This window comes from Charadrius vociferus, unplaced genomic scaffold (assembly GCF_000708025.1).
Source record: "Charadrius vociferus isolate BGI_N301 unplaced genomic scaffold, ASM70802v2 scaffold428, whole genome shotgun sequence".
Classification (NCBI taxonomy): Eukaryota; Metazoa; Chordata; class Aves; order Charadriiformes; family Charadriidae; genus Charadrius; species Charadrius vociferus.
In genome coordinates, this window is record NW_009649712.1 from 490,637 (window position 1) to 504,960 (window position 14,324).

A 14,324-nucleotide genomic window follows, 5' to 3' on the forward strand; every position below is an offset into this window, starting at 1 on the left:
TTACGGTGGTTTGTTTTTTTTTTTTTGTTTGTGTTTTTTTGTTTTTTGGGTTTTTTTTTTAATCACAGGTTTTGTTTGTCTGGGTAAACCTGCGTGTTAGGGTGAACTACGAGTAGGTGGGTAAGACTGGAGGAGCGTAAGCTCGGTCTCTCTTACGCATATCCTAAATTCATCTCCCTAATAGATGCAGTTAATTTCTGCCCTAGATAGGCCTGGAATTTTTCAAACTACGTTGGAACAGCTCATTTCCAAATCCAGTGGTGGAAGCCCTGTGCAGTAATTATTTTCTACTTTGTTCTTGATTCAGCTAAGATTCTTTAGTTGAGGTGGTTAACTGCAATAAGGAAAATACCATTAACATTGAAATTAGGGCTGTAATCTCACATTTCTCAAGTGACCCGTAAACAGGTACTAGGGAACTGCGAGGGAAGACAGTGAAAGAAAATGAAAGAAAAAATAGTCTTGCTGCACATAGTGATTTACAGCTACCATGTGTCTTCTATTTTTTTTTTTAACAGATTGTAAAAACTGAACATAGTAACCTTACCTCTGTACTTCTCCCTCACACTCATCCTGGTGTAAAATATTGTAGGGGAAAAATCATAACCTCAACAGTTAATTTTGCAGGAGTCCTTTAAAGTACATAACAAGGGAATTAAATTTGATAACTTCTTGGACTTCAGCTCCTTCTAGCAAAAGGTTGGACTTCTAAAATACAATTAAGAGTTAATTTTTATCAAATGCTTTTTGATTATTTTTTTTTTTAACTAAGGTGCTGAAGTCTAAAACTTTTCAGCTTTTCTAGGATTCTTTAATGCTGGAAAGACTTAAATTCTAAAACATTTGTTCTTTTATATTTATTGTGTAGAAAATGTAATGAATGTACACCTCCCCCTGTGACCTAACAAGTACACTTCAATAAAACTCGAGTGACCTTCTGAAGTCCTACTGTTTCAAAGCAAATAGGCTATGAATCTTCATTTGTCTTTTTTTTTTATTTTATTTTTGTATTTGCAAATAGTGTGGATCTCCTTATGATAGGAAGAAAATCAGCTTCTAGGAGGAGGAGGGAGATATTAACATGTTTATTGCTGTGGGTTAGATTTGTCATTCTTAGGTCACGGGAATTTTACTGCTGTTTTACTGCATCTTTACAGTTCCAAGATTCTGTAAACGGAGGAGCCCTTTGCTAGCATCAGGCTATGAGTTGCTATGTAAGATGAACTGTATTCGTTTACTTGTCCGTCTGTCTAAATGTAAGACTGCCTTTCACTATGTATTATTTTAAGATTTGTAATACAACGTATGGACTTGTGGTCCTTGATCGTGAAGGATGAGTACTGATCCTTGCTCTTGTGGCAAATTTGTGAAGTAATTGGTTTGCTGTAGTTGAGGGGCAGGTGTCTGTGTGTATGTATATTGTACACACAAACATGTTAAATACAGCCCAGACAGTAGGCTGTTAGCCTGTATAAGGGCTTTAATTCTTGGAATTAAAAAACTTTGATTCTTCAGGTGGAGTTGAGGCCTCAAGAGCATGGATCCTGCAGTTCCCTCCACATCTCCCAGCCTAGTCCATAGTTTACCATCACTGCAGCCTTTTCACATTTCCTAGAGTTTCCAGTGCCTTGATTTTGATCAAGATTCCATGATTTAATGCATGTGGTCTCTAGCCAAACTGCAGATGTTGCTTTATCAGGGTTTTGATGAAAATGATGCCACACTGAATATTATATGCAGTCAAAGGACATCCTGCCAGCTATATTGGTTTTGTCTATGCTGAAAATAAAGAAAGATAGGGAATTTAATAAAAATCTAACTCCCTTTGCAGCCTGTAAATGTTAGGGGATAATTCTGAAATGTAATTCTTTACAGTTCATGGTATTGTCTCTCCTGATGCCTGATTTCTGAGATGATTGCAACTGTAAATCGGTGTTCAGTAACCTGAAGAAGTATCAATGCAAGTTCTTATCCTAAAGCCTAACACGTAGAGGATCAGCGTTCTATTCTGTAGTATTCATTTATGAAAGGTAATTTCCACGTTTTATGTGTTCACAGGTGAAACTAGGTCCTCTTACTTCAGTGTATTCATGAACTTTAGGTTTTTTTATTCAGTTTAACTATTTTAGTAGGATTTAGCATAAATCATTTAAAAAGTTGTGTGCTTAATACTTCTGTTTTTAAAAAATTCACATAGTAATGTGAATACTCTGGTTTTTTGTTTTTGCTTTGGTTTTCCCCTTAAGTCACATCATCCTACCTCGGTGGATGGCTTGGCCTCTTGAATAGTTCAAGACTCTTGGATGACCACACTTTATGCAAAATCTGGAATCTTCCTGCCTGGACTCTTTTCTGTTTTCTAAGGGTAAGTACTTCTATGTTTTTATGAAATCATGTCTTATGTGAATAGCACATGTTCTGATAATCAGCTGTGGATGTTATTTTTGTGGGTTAGAATGGTAAACTGAAAAATAATTTTTAGAAGTGGGGTATGTATTTTAAAGTGAAGTGCTTCAGGCTTATGGAACTTTGGTTTGAATAGTCTGAATTTGCATTGCTTTTTTTTTTTCCTTTATAACAAGGAAGTACTACAATATAACAAATAATTTAATGTTACCTTAAGAGCCCATTTCTTGGAAATTTGTTAACTAAGACCTCAATCTTATAGTGAGGTCCACTGTTCATCTGCTGAAATTGAGTGTCACAGTTTTGTCTTGTGAGGAGAAGGCACGTTGGATACTGAAGAAAAGTTGTGTGCTAGTGGGTTAAAGAAAATTTAAAGTGACTTCTGATTTGGTTATTGAAAATTATTAGCCTAAATATCCCATACAGAGAGCTAGAGTAAATGCGTCATACTCTATCAGGAATTTTTTTTTTTATTGGTTGCTTTTACTGTTAATAGTTTTTCTGTTAAAGTATGGGCATGCTGATTTGATATAGTTAATAAGCTATAACTTTTGTTATTAATGTATCTTTATTTAGGTCACTGTAACCCTAAAATACCTGTCAGTGTTATGTAGTTGAATAGATCAGTATATGTGTGTTTGAAGTAAATAGATACTATAAAGAAACCAGATTAAGAGCTGTTCAGTTGATGAGAACAAACTGTGAAGAGGTGTATCATCATACCTGCAGTTCTGATGATCATTTCTGTCTCCAGTGAGATACTTTGGTGGAACCCCGGTGGTTTGGTTCTTGTTGTTTGGATTCCTTAATATGCTCATTTAGTTACAGTTTAGTGTTGCTATGGGAGTTTCTAATCTAGTAACTCTTGACCATGTGTTAGCTTTTGCTAACTATTGTTGATCCTTAGTTTAAATGATTCCAGGCCATTCTTCTGCTAAAAAAAAAAAAACCCACAACAAAAATCCACCCAAAATTCCTGAAGTCTAGTCTGCTAAACACTACACCTGTAAGCTTTATTTGTGAATACAGAGCTAAATACACAAGTGTGGAGGGCTAGAGGAAGGAGAAGAGTGACAGTGGTTTAGTTTGTTTTCTTTTAAGGATGGAAGTTTCTCTCTACCTAACACTGGTACTGCCTCAGCAGCTTTCTATATTAGCCCCTAGTGATAGATACCAGCTGCTGAGAATATGGTTCATTTACTGTCGTAAACAGCCTAGATCCACTTGTTTTGGCTTGTGGTAGGTACACATCCTAACAGAAGAGTTTCTTCTCCAGAGTAAAATATTGTGGCAGTTTGTAAAGCAAAGCTCTTATCAGTGCTTTATGAAATAAAGGACATCTTCCCAAGTTCCTTACTCCCATTTTAAGTGCAGGAATTTTCTAGACCCATTAGACAGAGCGTAAACAGGTTGTGTGTGTGGGGGGGGGTGGGGTGGGACTTTTAAATCAAGGTAAAATTTACTCCTGAGTGCTTTGTAAACATCATTGCAGCTCCTAAAATATTAGTGTATGATACATATTTATTCTCTGCTTCCACAAATAGTGAAGTGACAGTGGGAAGGTTATGAATTCCAGACTAATTCTGTGCTAGGCTCAGTATTCCTCTCATTCCTTTCCTCTACTTAATGAGTACTATTCAGCCTACTCTTATTTTCAAATTACTCCTGAGTGCTTTGTAAACATCATTGCAGCTCCTAAAATATTAGTGTATGATACATATTTATTCTCTGCTTCCACAAATAGTGAAGTGACAGTGGGAAGGTTATGAATTCCAGACTAATTCTGTGCTAGGCTCAGTATTCCTCTCATTCCTTTCCTCTACTTAATGAGTACTATTCAGCCTACTCTTATTTTCAAAATGTGGGAAAGGATGTTAGGTACATCCATAGGTGTGGGTGTTTTTTTTCCCCATATGGTTTGGTTTAGAGGGGAGTGTGTGTGTGTTGGAGTTTGTGGATATTTTTTTTTTTAAGTCTGAACAGTAGCATATCTTGTGTTCCAGTTGCTTTAGTAGTAACAGAGTTAGGTGTATTATAGGTCAGGATTTTGTGATCAAAAAGTTGACATTATTCTGCCTTCTTTGCGCAGCGATTTTCTGGTCATTTCTAACTCCTGTAAAGAGGTTGTTACATAGGAGTTTAGGTATGGGTGTAAGCTGGTAGGACTGCACTCCTCCCTGTATGCACACTTTTAGCCACTTGTGCCTTCTCCAGCAGTTACTCATCTTGGCTAAACTGGGGCAGGGCTGAGGGTGGGTGGGTGGAGAGGCAATGGACTTAAATAAGTTTTTGTGTATTTCAAAGTGTCTTCAGGTCCAAATTACTCTGGTGTTTTCTAAGGTGTTTAATCCTCCTTTCCTCGCTTCCTCTTAGTTTTTGCTAACAGCTAAGATGTGATGTTATGGGGATCTCCAACACTTGCTGAGGACACCAGATCAGAGACACTGTTCTGTGTAGTCTCACAGCTTACTGTGTTACGTAAGTCATGTTTAAGTGATCAGTGTTAAGTCCAGATGGGAGGAAAGGATTTATGCTGTGTCTGTTAACTGTACCTTCAGCCTTACCTTTTTCTTGTGCAGCTTTTTAGGTGTGGAATACTACTCAAGAGCCATTCCGCTACTTAATTAAAACTATTCATGAAGTTGTGTTGCCTAAGCTAAAATGTATGTTTGGTGGGGGAAAGGTTATCATTAAAAATAGTACGGGGCATACATCAAATAATTCTGGGAAATAACCGTAACTATAGGGATGTTTGTCTTCCTTCGTACTTCCTGCAGATAGATGTGCGCTTGTGAAATGTGTCTGTGGAAGAGAGGGGAGAGCAGAAAATCAGGTTTTCAGCTTCGGTCAGTCACTAACACAAATTTACAATCCAAAGAGACTTCTGTTTTTACTGTTACATGCTTTCTACAGTTACAAGCCAAAGGGGAGACTTTGAAAGGGAATTACCCAACTTACAATAGCAAGGAGTCTCTAATTTTGATTTTAATACTTAAGTTGCATTACTGAAAACTAGACAGGCAGCTTTCACTCATGAGGTGCTTAGACCAATTCAAATCTGATATTTCTGTCCCATGAGAAAAAGTAATTTATCACTTTGAAACAGTCTTAAGATGAAAAATGCAACACTGGCTGTATCAAAAGGATCAAGGAAGTCTGAATTTAGTAATTCCTAAAAAGAAAAGCCAGAAGGGACCACTATCAATGACCTGATTTTGACCTGCATAGTGCAGGCCAAGTACTTTATTGATGATCTTGCTATTTAAACATATTCTTTAATGGTAAATGAATAACTCCTGTGCAGTTGACTATAGTGCTCATTCTGTGCATGAAAAGTTTGAGTTCAGACAATACTAACTGTGGCAGTTGTGTTTTATATACTCATGTTTTTTTGAAGCTTTTCTCTACTGAAAAGTAAAGCTCTGTGTGGTTCTGAGTTCTAAACATTGTTTAACTCACTCTTAAAACCTTTTTTGGAAGGTGAGGAAGAGGAAATTAAGATGTAGTTTGCCCAGATAGAAGTAATTGAGGGTTTTCACATGCTGCATTCTTCTTTGTGACTGTTTCCAGCTGTACTTCCTAACCATGTGTCAGTGGCAGCTGCACTGCACTATCAGACCCTGTGACAGATGGAGCTGTGTTTTTCCTCTGAAATGGTGGCACGAGTCCTGTATTGTCCACAACATATCGCAATGTGAATTCTTCTTGGTAGCCTGGAATGTCTCTTCTGAGTAGCTGCACGCTCTGACCAGGCCCGTTTGTTTGGAATTCTGCATGGATTCGCCAGCCAGGGACGTGCTTCTTCCCTCTTAAGTTTTTTTGAACTCTGGTACGGTGTAGGATTACAGTGCGTGGATGCTTCTTCCCATCTTAGCAGGGAGGAGTTTCTGTGAAATGTCCTCCATGGAACTGGAAGAAACTGAGGAACATGCTGTCAGGGGCAGAATTTCTCCATACAGACTCCTTTGTAGTTCAGTGATGTGGATGGAGAGTTTGGCACTCCTGAACATTGAGTTCACTTTGCTTCTTTTTCTCTATATCTGCAAAATAATTTTAATTAAAAAAGCATTCTGCCATAAATGGCGTGTGGCTCAGTTTGCATTACAATAATGAGAGAAGATGAGAAAATGCCAGAAAAAAATTGACTTGTGGTGTTCCTCATTGTTCTTGTGTTTTTCATGACAAAAGATTCCGAAGTAGAGCATCTGAACTAAAAAAAAAAATAATTGGTTGTTGAACAACTACTTCAAGTTCAAGCGAAGGATGACTTACAGCTTGCTGCTTTTATTATTGAACAGCTATGTATAGACCTCACATCTGAAGTTGGCATAAACTTTAATTTTTGTTTGGTTTATTTACTTATAAATTACGGAGTTATCAGATTGGCACGTGTTACTTGATCCAGTTTTTTAAGATCCGAGTAGGTTCCTGGAATTAGGCTGGGGTAAGGAGAGTGCTGTCTCTAGACACTCTTTTGTATTTTAATATGCCCAAGTTGTGCTGCTTTGAACTGCCAACTGTGCAGCAGTCACTCAGTAATACAGGATTGTCTGGGCATGGTAGCGTGGATTTTTGCGTGGACTTCTGTTTGCTTTCCTTAGTACCAAAAATTGAAGAGTGGGGAGCACTGCACAATTAAAAAATGTGACCAACATCTGATATTGCAAAGTAATGTTATCGAAAGAGAGCATTTGACTGGTTTCTCAATATTGGGTTTGGGATGTGTATTAATATGCAATGTTACAAAAGGACAAATTACTTAGCAAATACAAAGTAGCTTGTTAAAGATATGACCCTGTCAGAAATTCTTATGCTAGAAAGTAAAGCAAAAGGCCTGATAAAATGTAGATTAGCTGGTAACAAAGGGGCTTTGTATCTTTTGTAGGTCAGCAGCTGAGTGTGTTTGACAAGAACTGAAATTTAATGTCTCCTGTAGCAACCGTGACACTAGTCATTTTTAAGTCCACTGTACCATGGTACTCGGGTTTTCATTAGCCTCTTCCAAATTTTTACGTAACCTCTGAAGTCTTATGGATCCTTGCAATTAAGCAAAAATCATACTAAGGCAGAATTTGTAAAATGTAAGATAGGAACGTCCTTGTGTATTAAAAAATAATCTTTGACATCTAGAGAGTGGGGACTCTGTTAAGTAGCAACATTTGAAGTTGGAGCAAATAATGTTTCTTGCACTTCATTTTTATAGTTCCGAGTGCTGTCATGCGCAAGCTTTGTTACATATTTTTAGATTGCTCCGGGACAAATTTTATGAAGGAAATTTGAGGAATGAAAAGGAGAGTGTCTGCATATATGAGCATGAAATATTTAGTCTAATTAAGACTAGTGTATGAATTTAAAAGTTAAACATTTCATTTTAAGTTGTTGTGGTATTACATATCCTCACATATGATAGTTTGCTTGCTCTTTAAGCTTGCTTACAGAATTTAAATACTACCCCGTTTTTGAAATGCTAGAAACTCCTATTTATACAATACAAATAGATGTCTCGTATTTTCCTGTGTGTCTAATGAAGTGTAAATATATATTTTTAAAAGCAGTAAATTGTCAAAGCCAAGTATTCTGAATGTATAAAATGTCAGAATTACTGTTCCCTGTGTGGTCTTAATTTTATTCTCTTGTGAGTGTGAATTTTGGTCTGCTTTAATTAGTGGAGTGAAAAACAGAAAAATAAACTAGTGTTCAGTGTATGGGAAGGATGGTGCTTAGTGGACGAATGTACATCAAAATGGCTATTTTTATTCATTACAGTAATGGTATGGGGTAATGCCTTAGGTAGTACACAACATTTAAATGCTACTTGAAAAGGACAGTTACTTTTATTGTGAGTTTTCTATGATTTGCAGACACTTAATTGTCTTCATGATGTGTTATGAGTTGGTAGATTTATATTCGTCTGACGTACGCACACACACAGTGCCCCCAAAAATACTTGTTATATTTGATGCCTGAACTTTGCATCCAGACTTCTGCTGATTTTGTTTGCAGTGGAGTACTCAGTACTGTGTGGTTCTGTTTGCTCTAAATGGGGTGCTGGAATGGGGGAGTGTGGGAAGATCACCTGGGTGAACAGGCACTCCACATCCAGACACCTTATGTTTTCTAAAGAGATTCTTCTGGTGCTGTGGCAGTTTAGCAGAAAACTTTGGAGTAAAACAGACTTACAAAGTAAAAAAAAAAAAAAAATAAAAATGTAGCACTGGTAAAATAACAAGGTGGGAAAGTGTTTTGTTGTTGCTTTTTTTAATATCAAAAGCGTTAGTAAACTGAACGATAGGCCAAACTACTACCTGTTACGTAAAAATGCATGCTTATGACAAATTTTATTTCACCCACCTATGTCCCTAGAAAAAAAAAAGTGGGTATGATTGAGAAGTCCTAAACTCCTTTACCAACTAACTGTGTTTTCCTGTGTGTCTTACTGAGAAGCATGCACCGCTTGCTTACTTTTTGTTCCTCCAGAGGAGCTGAGTGCTCCAGCAGCCTTGTCTGGGCAGATGGATGTAGCCATGGAGCCCTGCAGTGCTTCCTGCAAATCTGGAGAAATCCCAAAAGTAAAAGAGGCTTTATCGTGCTGCCATCTCCTTGTCCCCAAAAGTCTAGCAACAGGCTAGCAGCTGGCAGCTGCTGCAATCAGCTGAGCTGTTGCTGGCAATATCCAGTGCTCACATGAAAAGGAAGTTGGGAGGCCCTCTGCAGCGTGCAGGGTCTGGGTCACTGTGTGAAGGATCTGCCTGTAATCTGCCACTGGGTGTCTAATTGATGATTGCTTTTTTTTTTTAACTGTTTGGGAGTGAGGTGTCTATTCTGTGGAGACATCAAGATGTGTGTGTAATCAAGATTTTACCAGTGTTTCCTGTGCATGAAATACCTCTTTTCTGCGTTTATCCAAGTGGTTGCGTAGTGCTTGTTGTCCCTAATAAAACGCTTTGTATTTTTAATGGTAATTGCAAAGTATTTGTTTGGATCACATGTATTTAAGGTGTGCATGCATATGGATTTTTCTGTACCAGAGTGTTCCAGACCTACCATATTTCAATGCAACAGCAAACAAAACAGACTGAAAGCAATTAAATTCTATTTCTTTTCGTTACTTACTGAAATTGGTCACTTTTAATATGCTATTTGATAGCCTCCTGCTGGATGTCCTTAGCGTTAAGTCAGTAGCAGGTTGTGAAGCAGCAGCTGAGAGGAGTGATCTTCATTCTGTGAACTCTGTGACCCAACTGGTTTTCCTCTCACCGTTTAGCTAAACTACTAAGCTATGGAATGGATATAAGGATCCCATGGGAGGCCCTGTTGTTGGTCTATCTGCGTGGTTCAACTGTAGTAAAACAACTTTCAGTCACCAAAAAAGAGGGAGAAATGAATTCTATAGAGAGTTCTCGGAGACAACTGAGCAAGAAATGAAGAATACCTTAATGAGATAAAAATGAGCGTTGAAACTAGCTTTAAAATCTTAGCTACTTTACCTAGTAATGAAAATTAAAATGAAAATGTTGGAATATTTTTGTATAGCTCTTATGGTTTTTAGTATAACCATCTATTTTGTTTCATGTGGACATTCAGGTATTTCTCATTAATGAATTTTTGTATGCTATGTAATTTAAGTTGATAAAGGCTAAAAAGTTCACCTGTTAAAGTTTTTTAATTCATATTCTCATAGTAGAGTTAAAAATAAACCTTCAAACCAAAACTTGGAAGTATATAGATTCTTTTAAAAAAAAGTTACTATATTTTTCATGGGTTTGGTTTAAAAAAAAAAAGTTGTTGTGAAACAATAGAGCTGGAAAGTGCATCTTATAGATGAAAGCAGTATCTTGTGTAGGATTTTATTGCATCTTTCACTATTCTATGGCATTAGAGTCTAAGTTAACCAAGACATTGTATGCTATAGACTTTTCAAAAGCGTCTGTTGAGATCTTGGAGAAGCAGCGATAGTCTTGCACAAGGTTAATTCATAATTTCTGTCTTTCAGGTTCATGTTGGGGAGAGGTCTAAAACGCAAGCTGAGTGACTATGAGGAGAACATGGCTGGTCTCTCGAGTGCCTTTGATTCCAGTCGAAATCTGCCCTATCCGCTTAAGAGGCAGTTGGTGCTTAATATGTGCCTCACCAAGTTACAGACATACAAAATGCTGGTGGAACCGAACTTGCACCGCTCTGTCCTCATAGCCAACACAGTACGGCAAATTCAAGAGGAAATGAGACAAGAGAGTAATCAGCAGCCAATTAATGTCTGCCCTGGCATTACTCCTAGTTCTCAGAGCTACGCAGGGATGGAGTCATCTGGGATTTCTCTTCAGTTGCCTTCAGGTATTAGTCAGCAAGAGTCTAACTGTTGCGACTTGCGGTCTGCAGAAGACCCAATTGAAAATAGCCTGCTGATAGTTTCAGATGACGATATGTCATCTGCTATTTCATCTATTCTGAAGGATTTAGACTTTGTAGAAGATATAAGCCCACCTACTTGTCTGGTTCCTACAGGAGATGACCAGCCAAAGTTTTCAGAAAATGCCAGTCTAAAACTAGAAGATGATAGACAGGATTTGAAGGGAGCTGAATGCGTGTTTGGTTCCTTTGAGATTTCAAATTCGACTAGTTACTTGAAGGATTTGGCAATAGATGACATTTTTGAAGATATTGACACCTCAATGTATGATTCAGACTTTTGTTGCCCTCCACTAATGCCGCCCAGACCACCATCTCTTGCTACCGAAGAACCATTGAAAACCTTTCCATCTTGTAATTCTTCTTCAGCGGGCAACATTCAGATATGCAGAACAGATCTGAGTGAGTTGGACCACATCATGGAAATTCTCGTTGGATCCTGATACTTGTTTTACCCAAAGATACTTTTTAACTGCCACTTTCATCTGGTTTCAGGATAAAAGCCACTGGAAAAGTTGTAAAGAATTCTTTAAAAGACAAACTAAAAATAATTTGTCCGCAGCGGGATTTTTCTAAATAATTCCAAAATTTATAAACCAAAAAAGTGGCAGATTTTTTTTAAAAAGAAATATTTATTTATCAGAACTGTGCAATCATCTTTTTCCTTCCAGGGTGTATGTGGAACAATAGGCACATACCCTTATCACCCCTCATGCCTCTTTCAATAAACTTTTTAATGTGCAATTTTTAATTTGTCAGAAGAATTTACATGCAAAACAAATTTCATATGAGATGATCTTTTACAAAGCCTCCACTTTATTTTTAATATCAGAGTCTATGCCAAGTTGGCATATGTCAAGTTGCGTAGTTGGATTGCATGGATTGCAGATGCATTACTAGAGATGGGTATATTTTAAAAATGAGACACACTTTGCTTTCTTTTGGTCAGAAAAGCAGATCAAGACACTTGTCAACAAAGTCTTGCATTTTCTAAAGCATTCAGAACTATTTATTTTTGTAAATTTTATAGTCTTTCTACATTTTACTACGTTATTTCATCATAGTTCAAATATAATGGACTTCTAGTTGGATGTGTTTAGCACTACCTCTGAGCTGAAATGCTTTAACTCTTTCCAGTGCTTCGTCTAAGACTGCAGATCTTTTTGTTTCTATTTTTTCTGGGGCAAAGTACTTCTAACTCATTAAGCTGATCCTTTGACAGTGACCTAGCTGATTTGTGAAATCAAGGGTATTCAATGTTTAAAAACTTTTAAGTATTTACAAATGTAATTTATATGTAGATTGTGCAATTTAACATTTTTCTGTCAGTATTACGTGCTTAGATTTTGAATAATCTTGGCGTTCTTTAAATTAAAACTTACTATGTACAGGTAGCTTTTTAATCTGTTTTGGAAAACACTGTCCTTCAACCCTGCTTTCACTACAAAGTTTAAGATAATTTTTATGTGCAATATTATTTAAAAAGATGCATTTGTATACCTGGCATTGTGGAAAGCAGCGCTTCAAACTTAAAACTTCTAGCACCTTTGGAGGATACTCGAGAGCATCAACATTTCTGTATCCTTTAAGAGACAAAGTTGAGAACACTTCTTACTACACCAGTGCTTACTGCTTTGAATACTCCCGAAATGCTCATTGGTTTGTGGTGAGTCGGTGCTGGTGACCAAGTACCATCCTGCAGCTGGGTGAGAGCTCAGGGGTCTGACGGCTCAGATGCAGCGCGGGGGCCCGGGTGGGCTTTGGGAGCATCCTGATGGTCGCTGCTGCTGCGGGTTGTACTGGGGAAGGAGGGGCGGGTGCGTATGGCAGGTGTGTATACATGTATGTGTAAGCACACTCATTAAAGGAAGATGAGATTTGCAGTGGGAATTTTTTTTCCATGAGACAGTTCAGATACTGTGTTTCAGCTGGAACTGAGGTCTATATTGATCCTTGCTATCGTCTTCTGAACTACACACTTGCACATTAGTTTTTGGTTGCTTTTTTTTTTATTTTTTAATTATAAAACTTTTACTTTGTTCTTGAAAGCTGCAGCACCTGTCTTGTAAGAAAACTTGCAGTTGTAAAAGCTTTGCTTTGGTTTGTTGTTTTTGGGGGTTTGTTTTCTTTTTTTTGTTGTTCTGCTGAGACTTTTCATGAATGGGGGCATCGGCAGAGGAAAAAAAACGTTGCCTGTGTATTGCATCTCACAGAAGTTGAAATCCTGGCCCTTTTGAAGGGGCCAGGGTGTCACCTACTATCTCTAGTCTTAACTGATGCTGTGGCACACCTACCTTGTGCAGAGATCTTTTTTTTTTTTTTTTTTTTTTTTTTTTTTTTACTGTTACTGTTGTGGTTTACAGTTAGCTGCCGATACAATTTGGTATCCCAAACCAATGGAGAACCAGTTCAGGTCACATCCTCGCAGCCATCTGGGTTGTTTAGCAACCGAAGGGTATAAATGTATTTATATGCATATAATGTATTGATTCTAATATAAAACTTCTGATCTAAAGTATTTTGAATTGCTGGATAAAGGGATTTGTTTGAAGAGTGTATAAATAGTTCTTGAAGAGGTACAGCTTCAGAATGTACACAGATTGTGCATTGTGTATAGACTACTCTGGCTTTTCCTCAGCCTCTACTTTTGTATTAAAGATATGACTGAATAAATCCTTGAACTATTAAGGGCCTTCTGCACTGTGATGAAGCAGAGTTGTGGTTAAAAATGTCTTTAAATTCAGTGATGAGGAATAAAATAAAAAGACTGCATCTAATTTCTTTTTGCATTTGAAAATATGGAATGTTACTATGCAGTAAAGATATTTTGGTATGAAAATTGTATCATGTAGCAAATAGTGACCACTTAATAAATCCACTTGCTCACCTTGCAGCCCCTACAGAAACATATGAGAAGACAACTTGCTTTTCAGTATTTACATGCTGAAGTTTTTTGTATACTTCAGAAATAGATTACATTGTTGGTAGATGTTTTATCAACAATTCAAAATGCAATTTTTGTTTGAGTGCTTGCTACGAAGGTCTGTTTCTAATTGGTTGCTTGCATCACAGTGCCAAGACCACAAGCTGGTATGTAATGCAGTTCGGTTATGTATGGAATTATGTGCAAAGGGAAGTTTAATTTTTAAATATGCACAAACTAATTTTAAAATCCTTCCATGTAAAATGAAGTTAGAGGCTAGTTGTGGTGGACCTATTTATTGTATGTTTGGAAATAAAAGCCACAGTTTTGCAGTTTAACCATTTGTATTTTGAAGCCTTCAGTATTCGACTTTCAAAAACAAAACAAAAACTATGGTACCTTTCCACTCTTCATTTTGTCTTTTACTCACAAAGATGTAATGTTTTCCCTTGCTTTTATATTTTTATTTTTTTTTCTTCCTTTCTCCCTGGAAATACAAAATACCTTACACAGCTTCGCATCCCCCTTGTGCATCCTGTCCCCAGGAACAAGGGATGGCTGGCAGAGCTCTGTTTCCAGCCGAGGGGGG

General features: G+C 37.3%; 1 protein-coding gene across 1 annotated transcript; it reads left to right on the forward strand.

Moving 5' to 3' along the window:
• The first annotated feature begins 2,244 nt into the window (after window positions 1-2,244).
• On the forward strand, window positions 2,245-11,255 carry LOC104291469 (SERTA domain-containing protein 2-like). Its single transcript, XM_009890705.1, has 2 exons — window positions 2,245-2,365; window positions 10,400-11,255. The coding sequence occupies exon 2, from the start codon at window positions 10,404-10,406 to the stop codon at window positions 11,253-11,255; it is 852 nt and encodes a 283-aa protein (XP_009889007.1). The 5' UTR covers window positions 2,245-2,365; window positions 10,400-10,403.
• The last annotated feature ends 3,069 nt before the right edge of the window (window positions 11,256-14,324 follow it).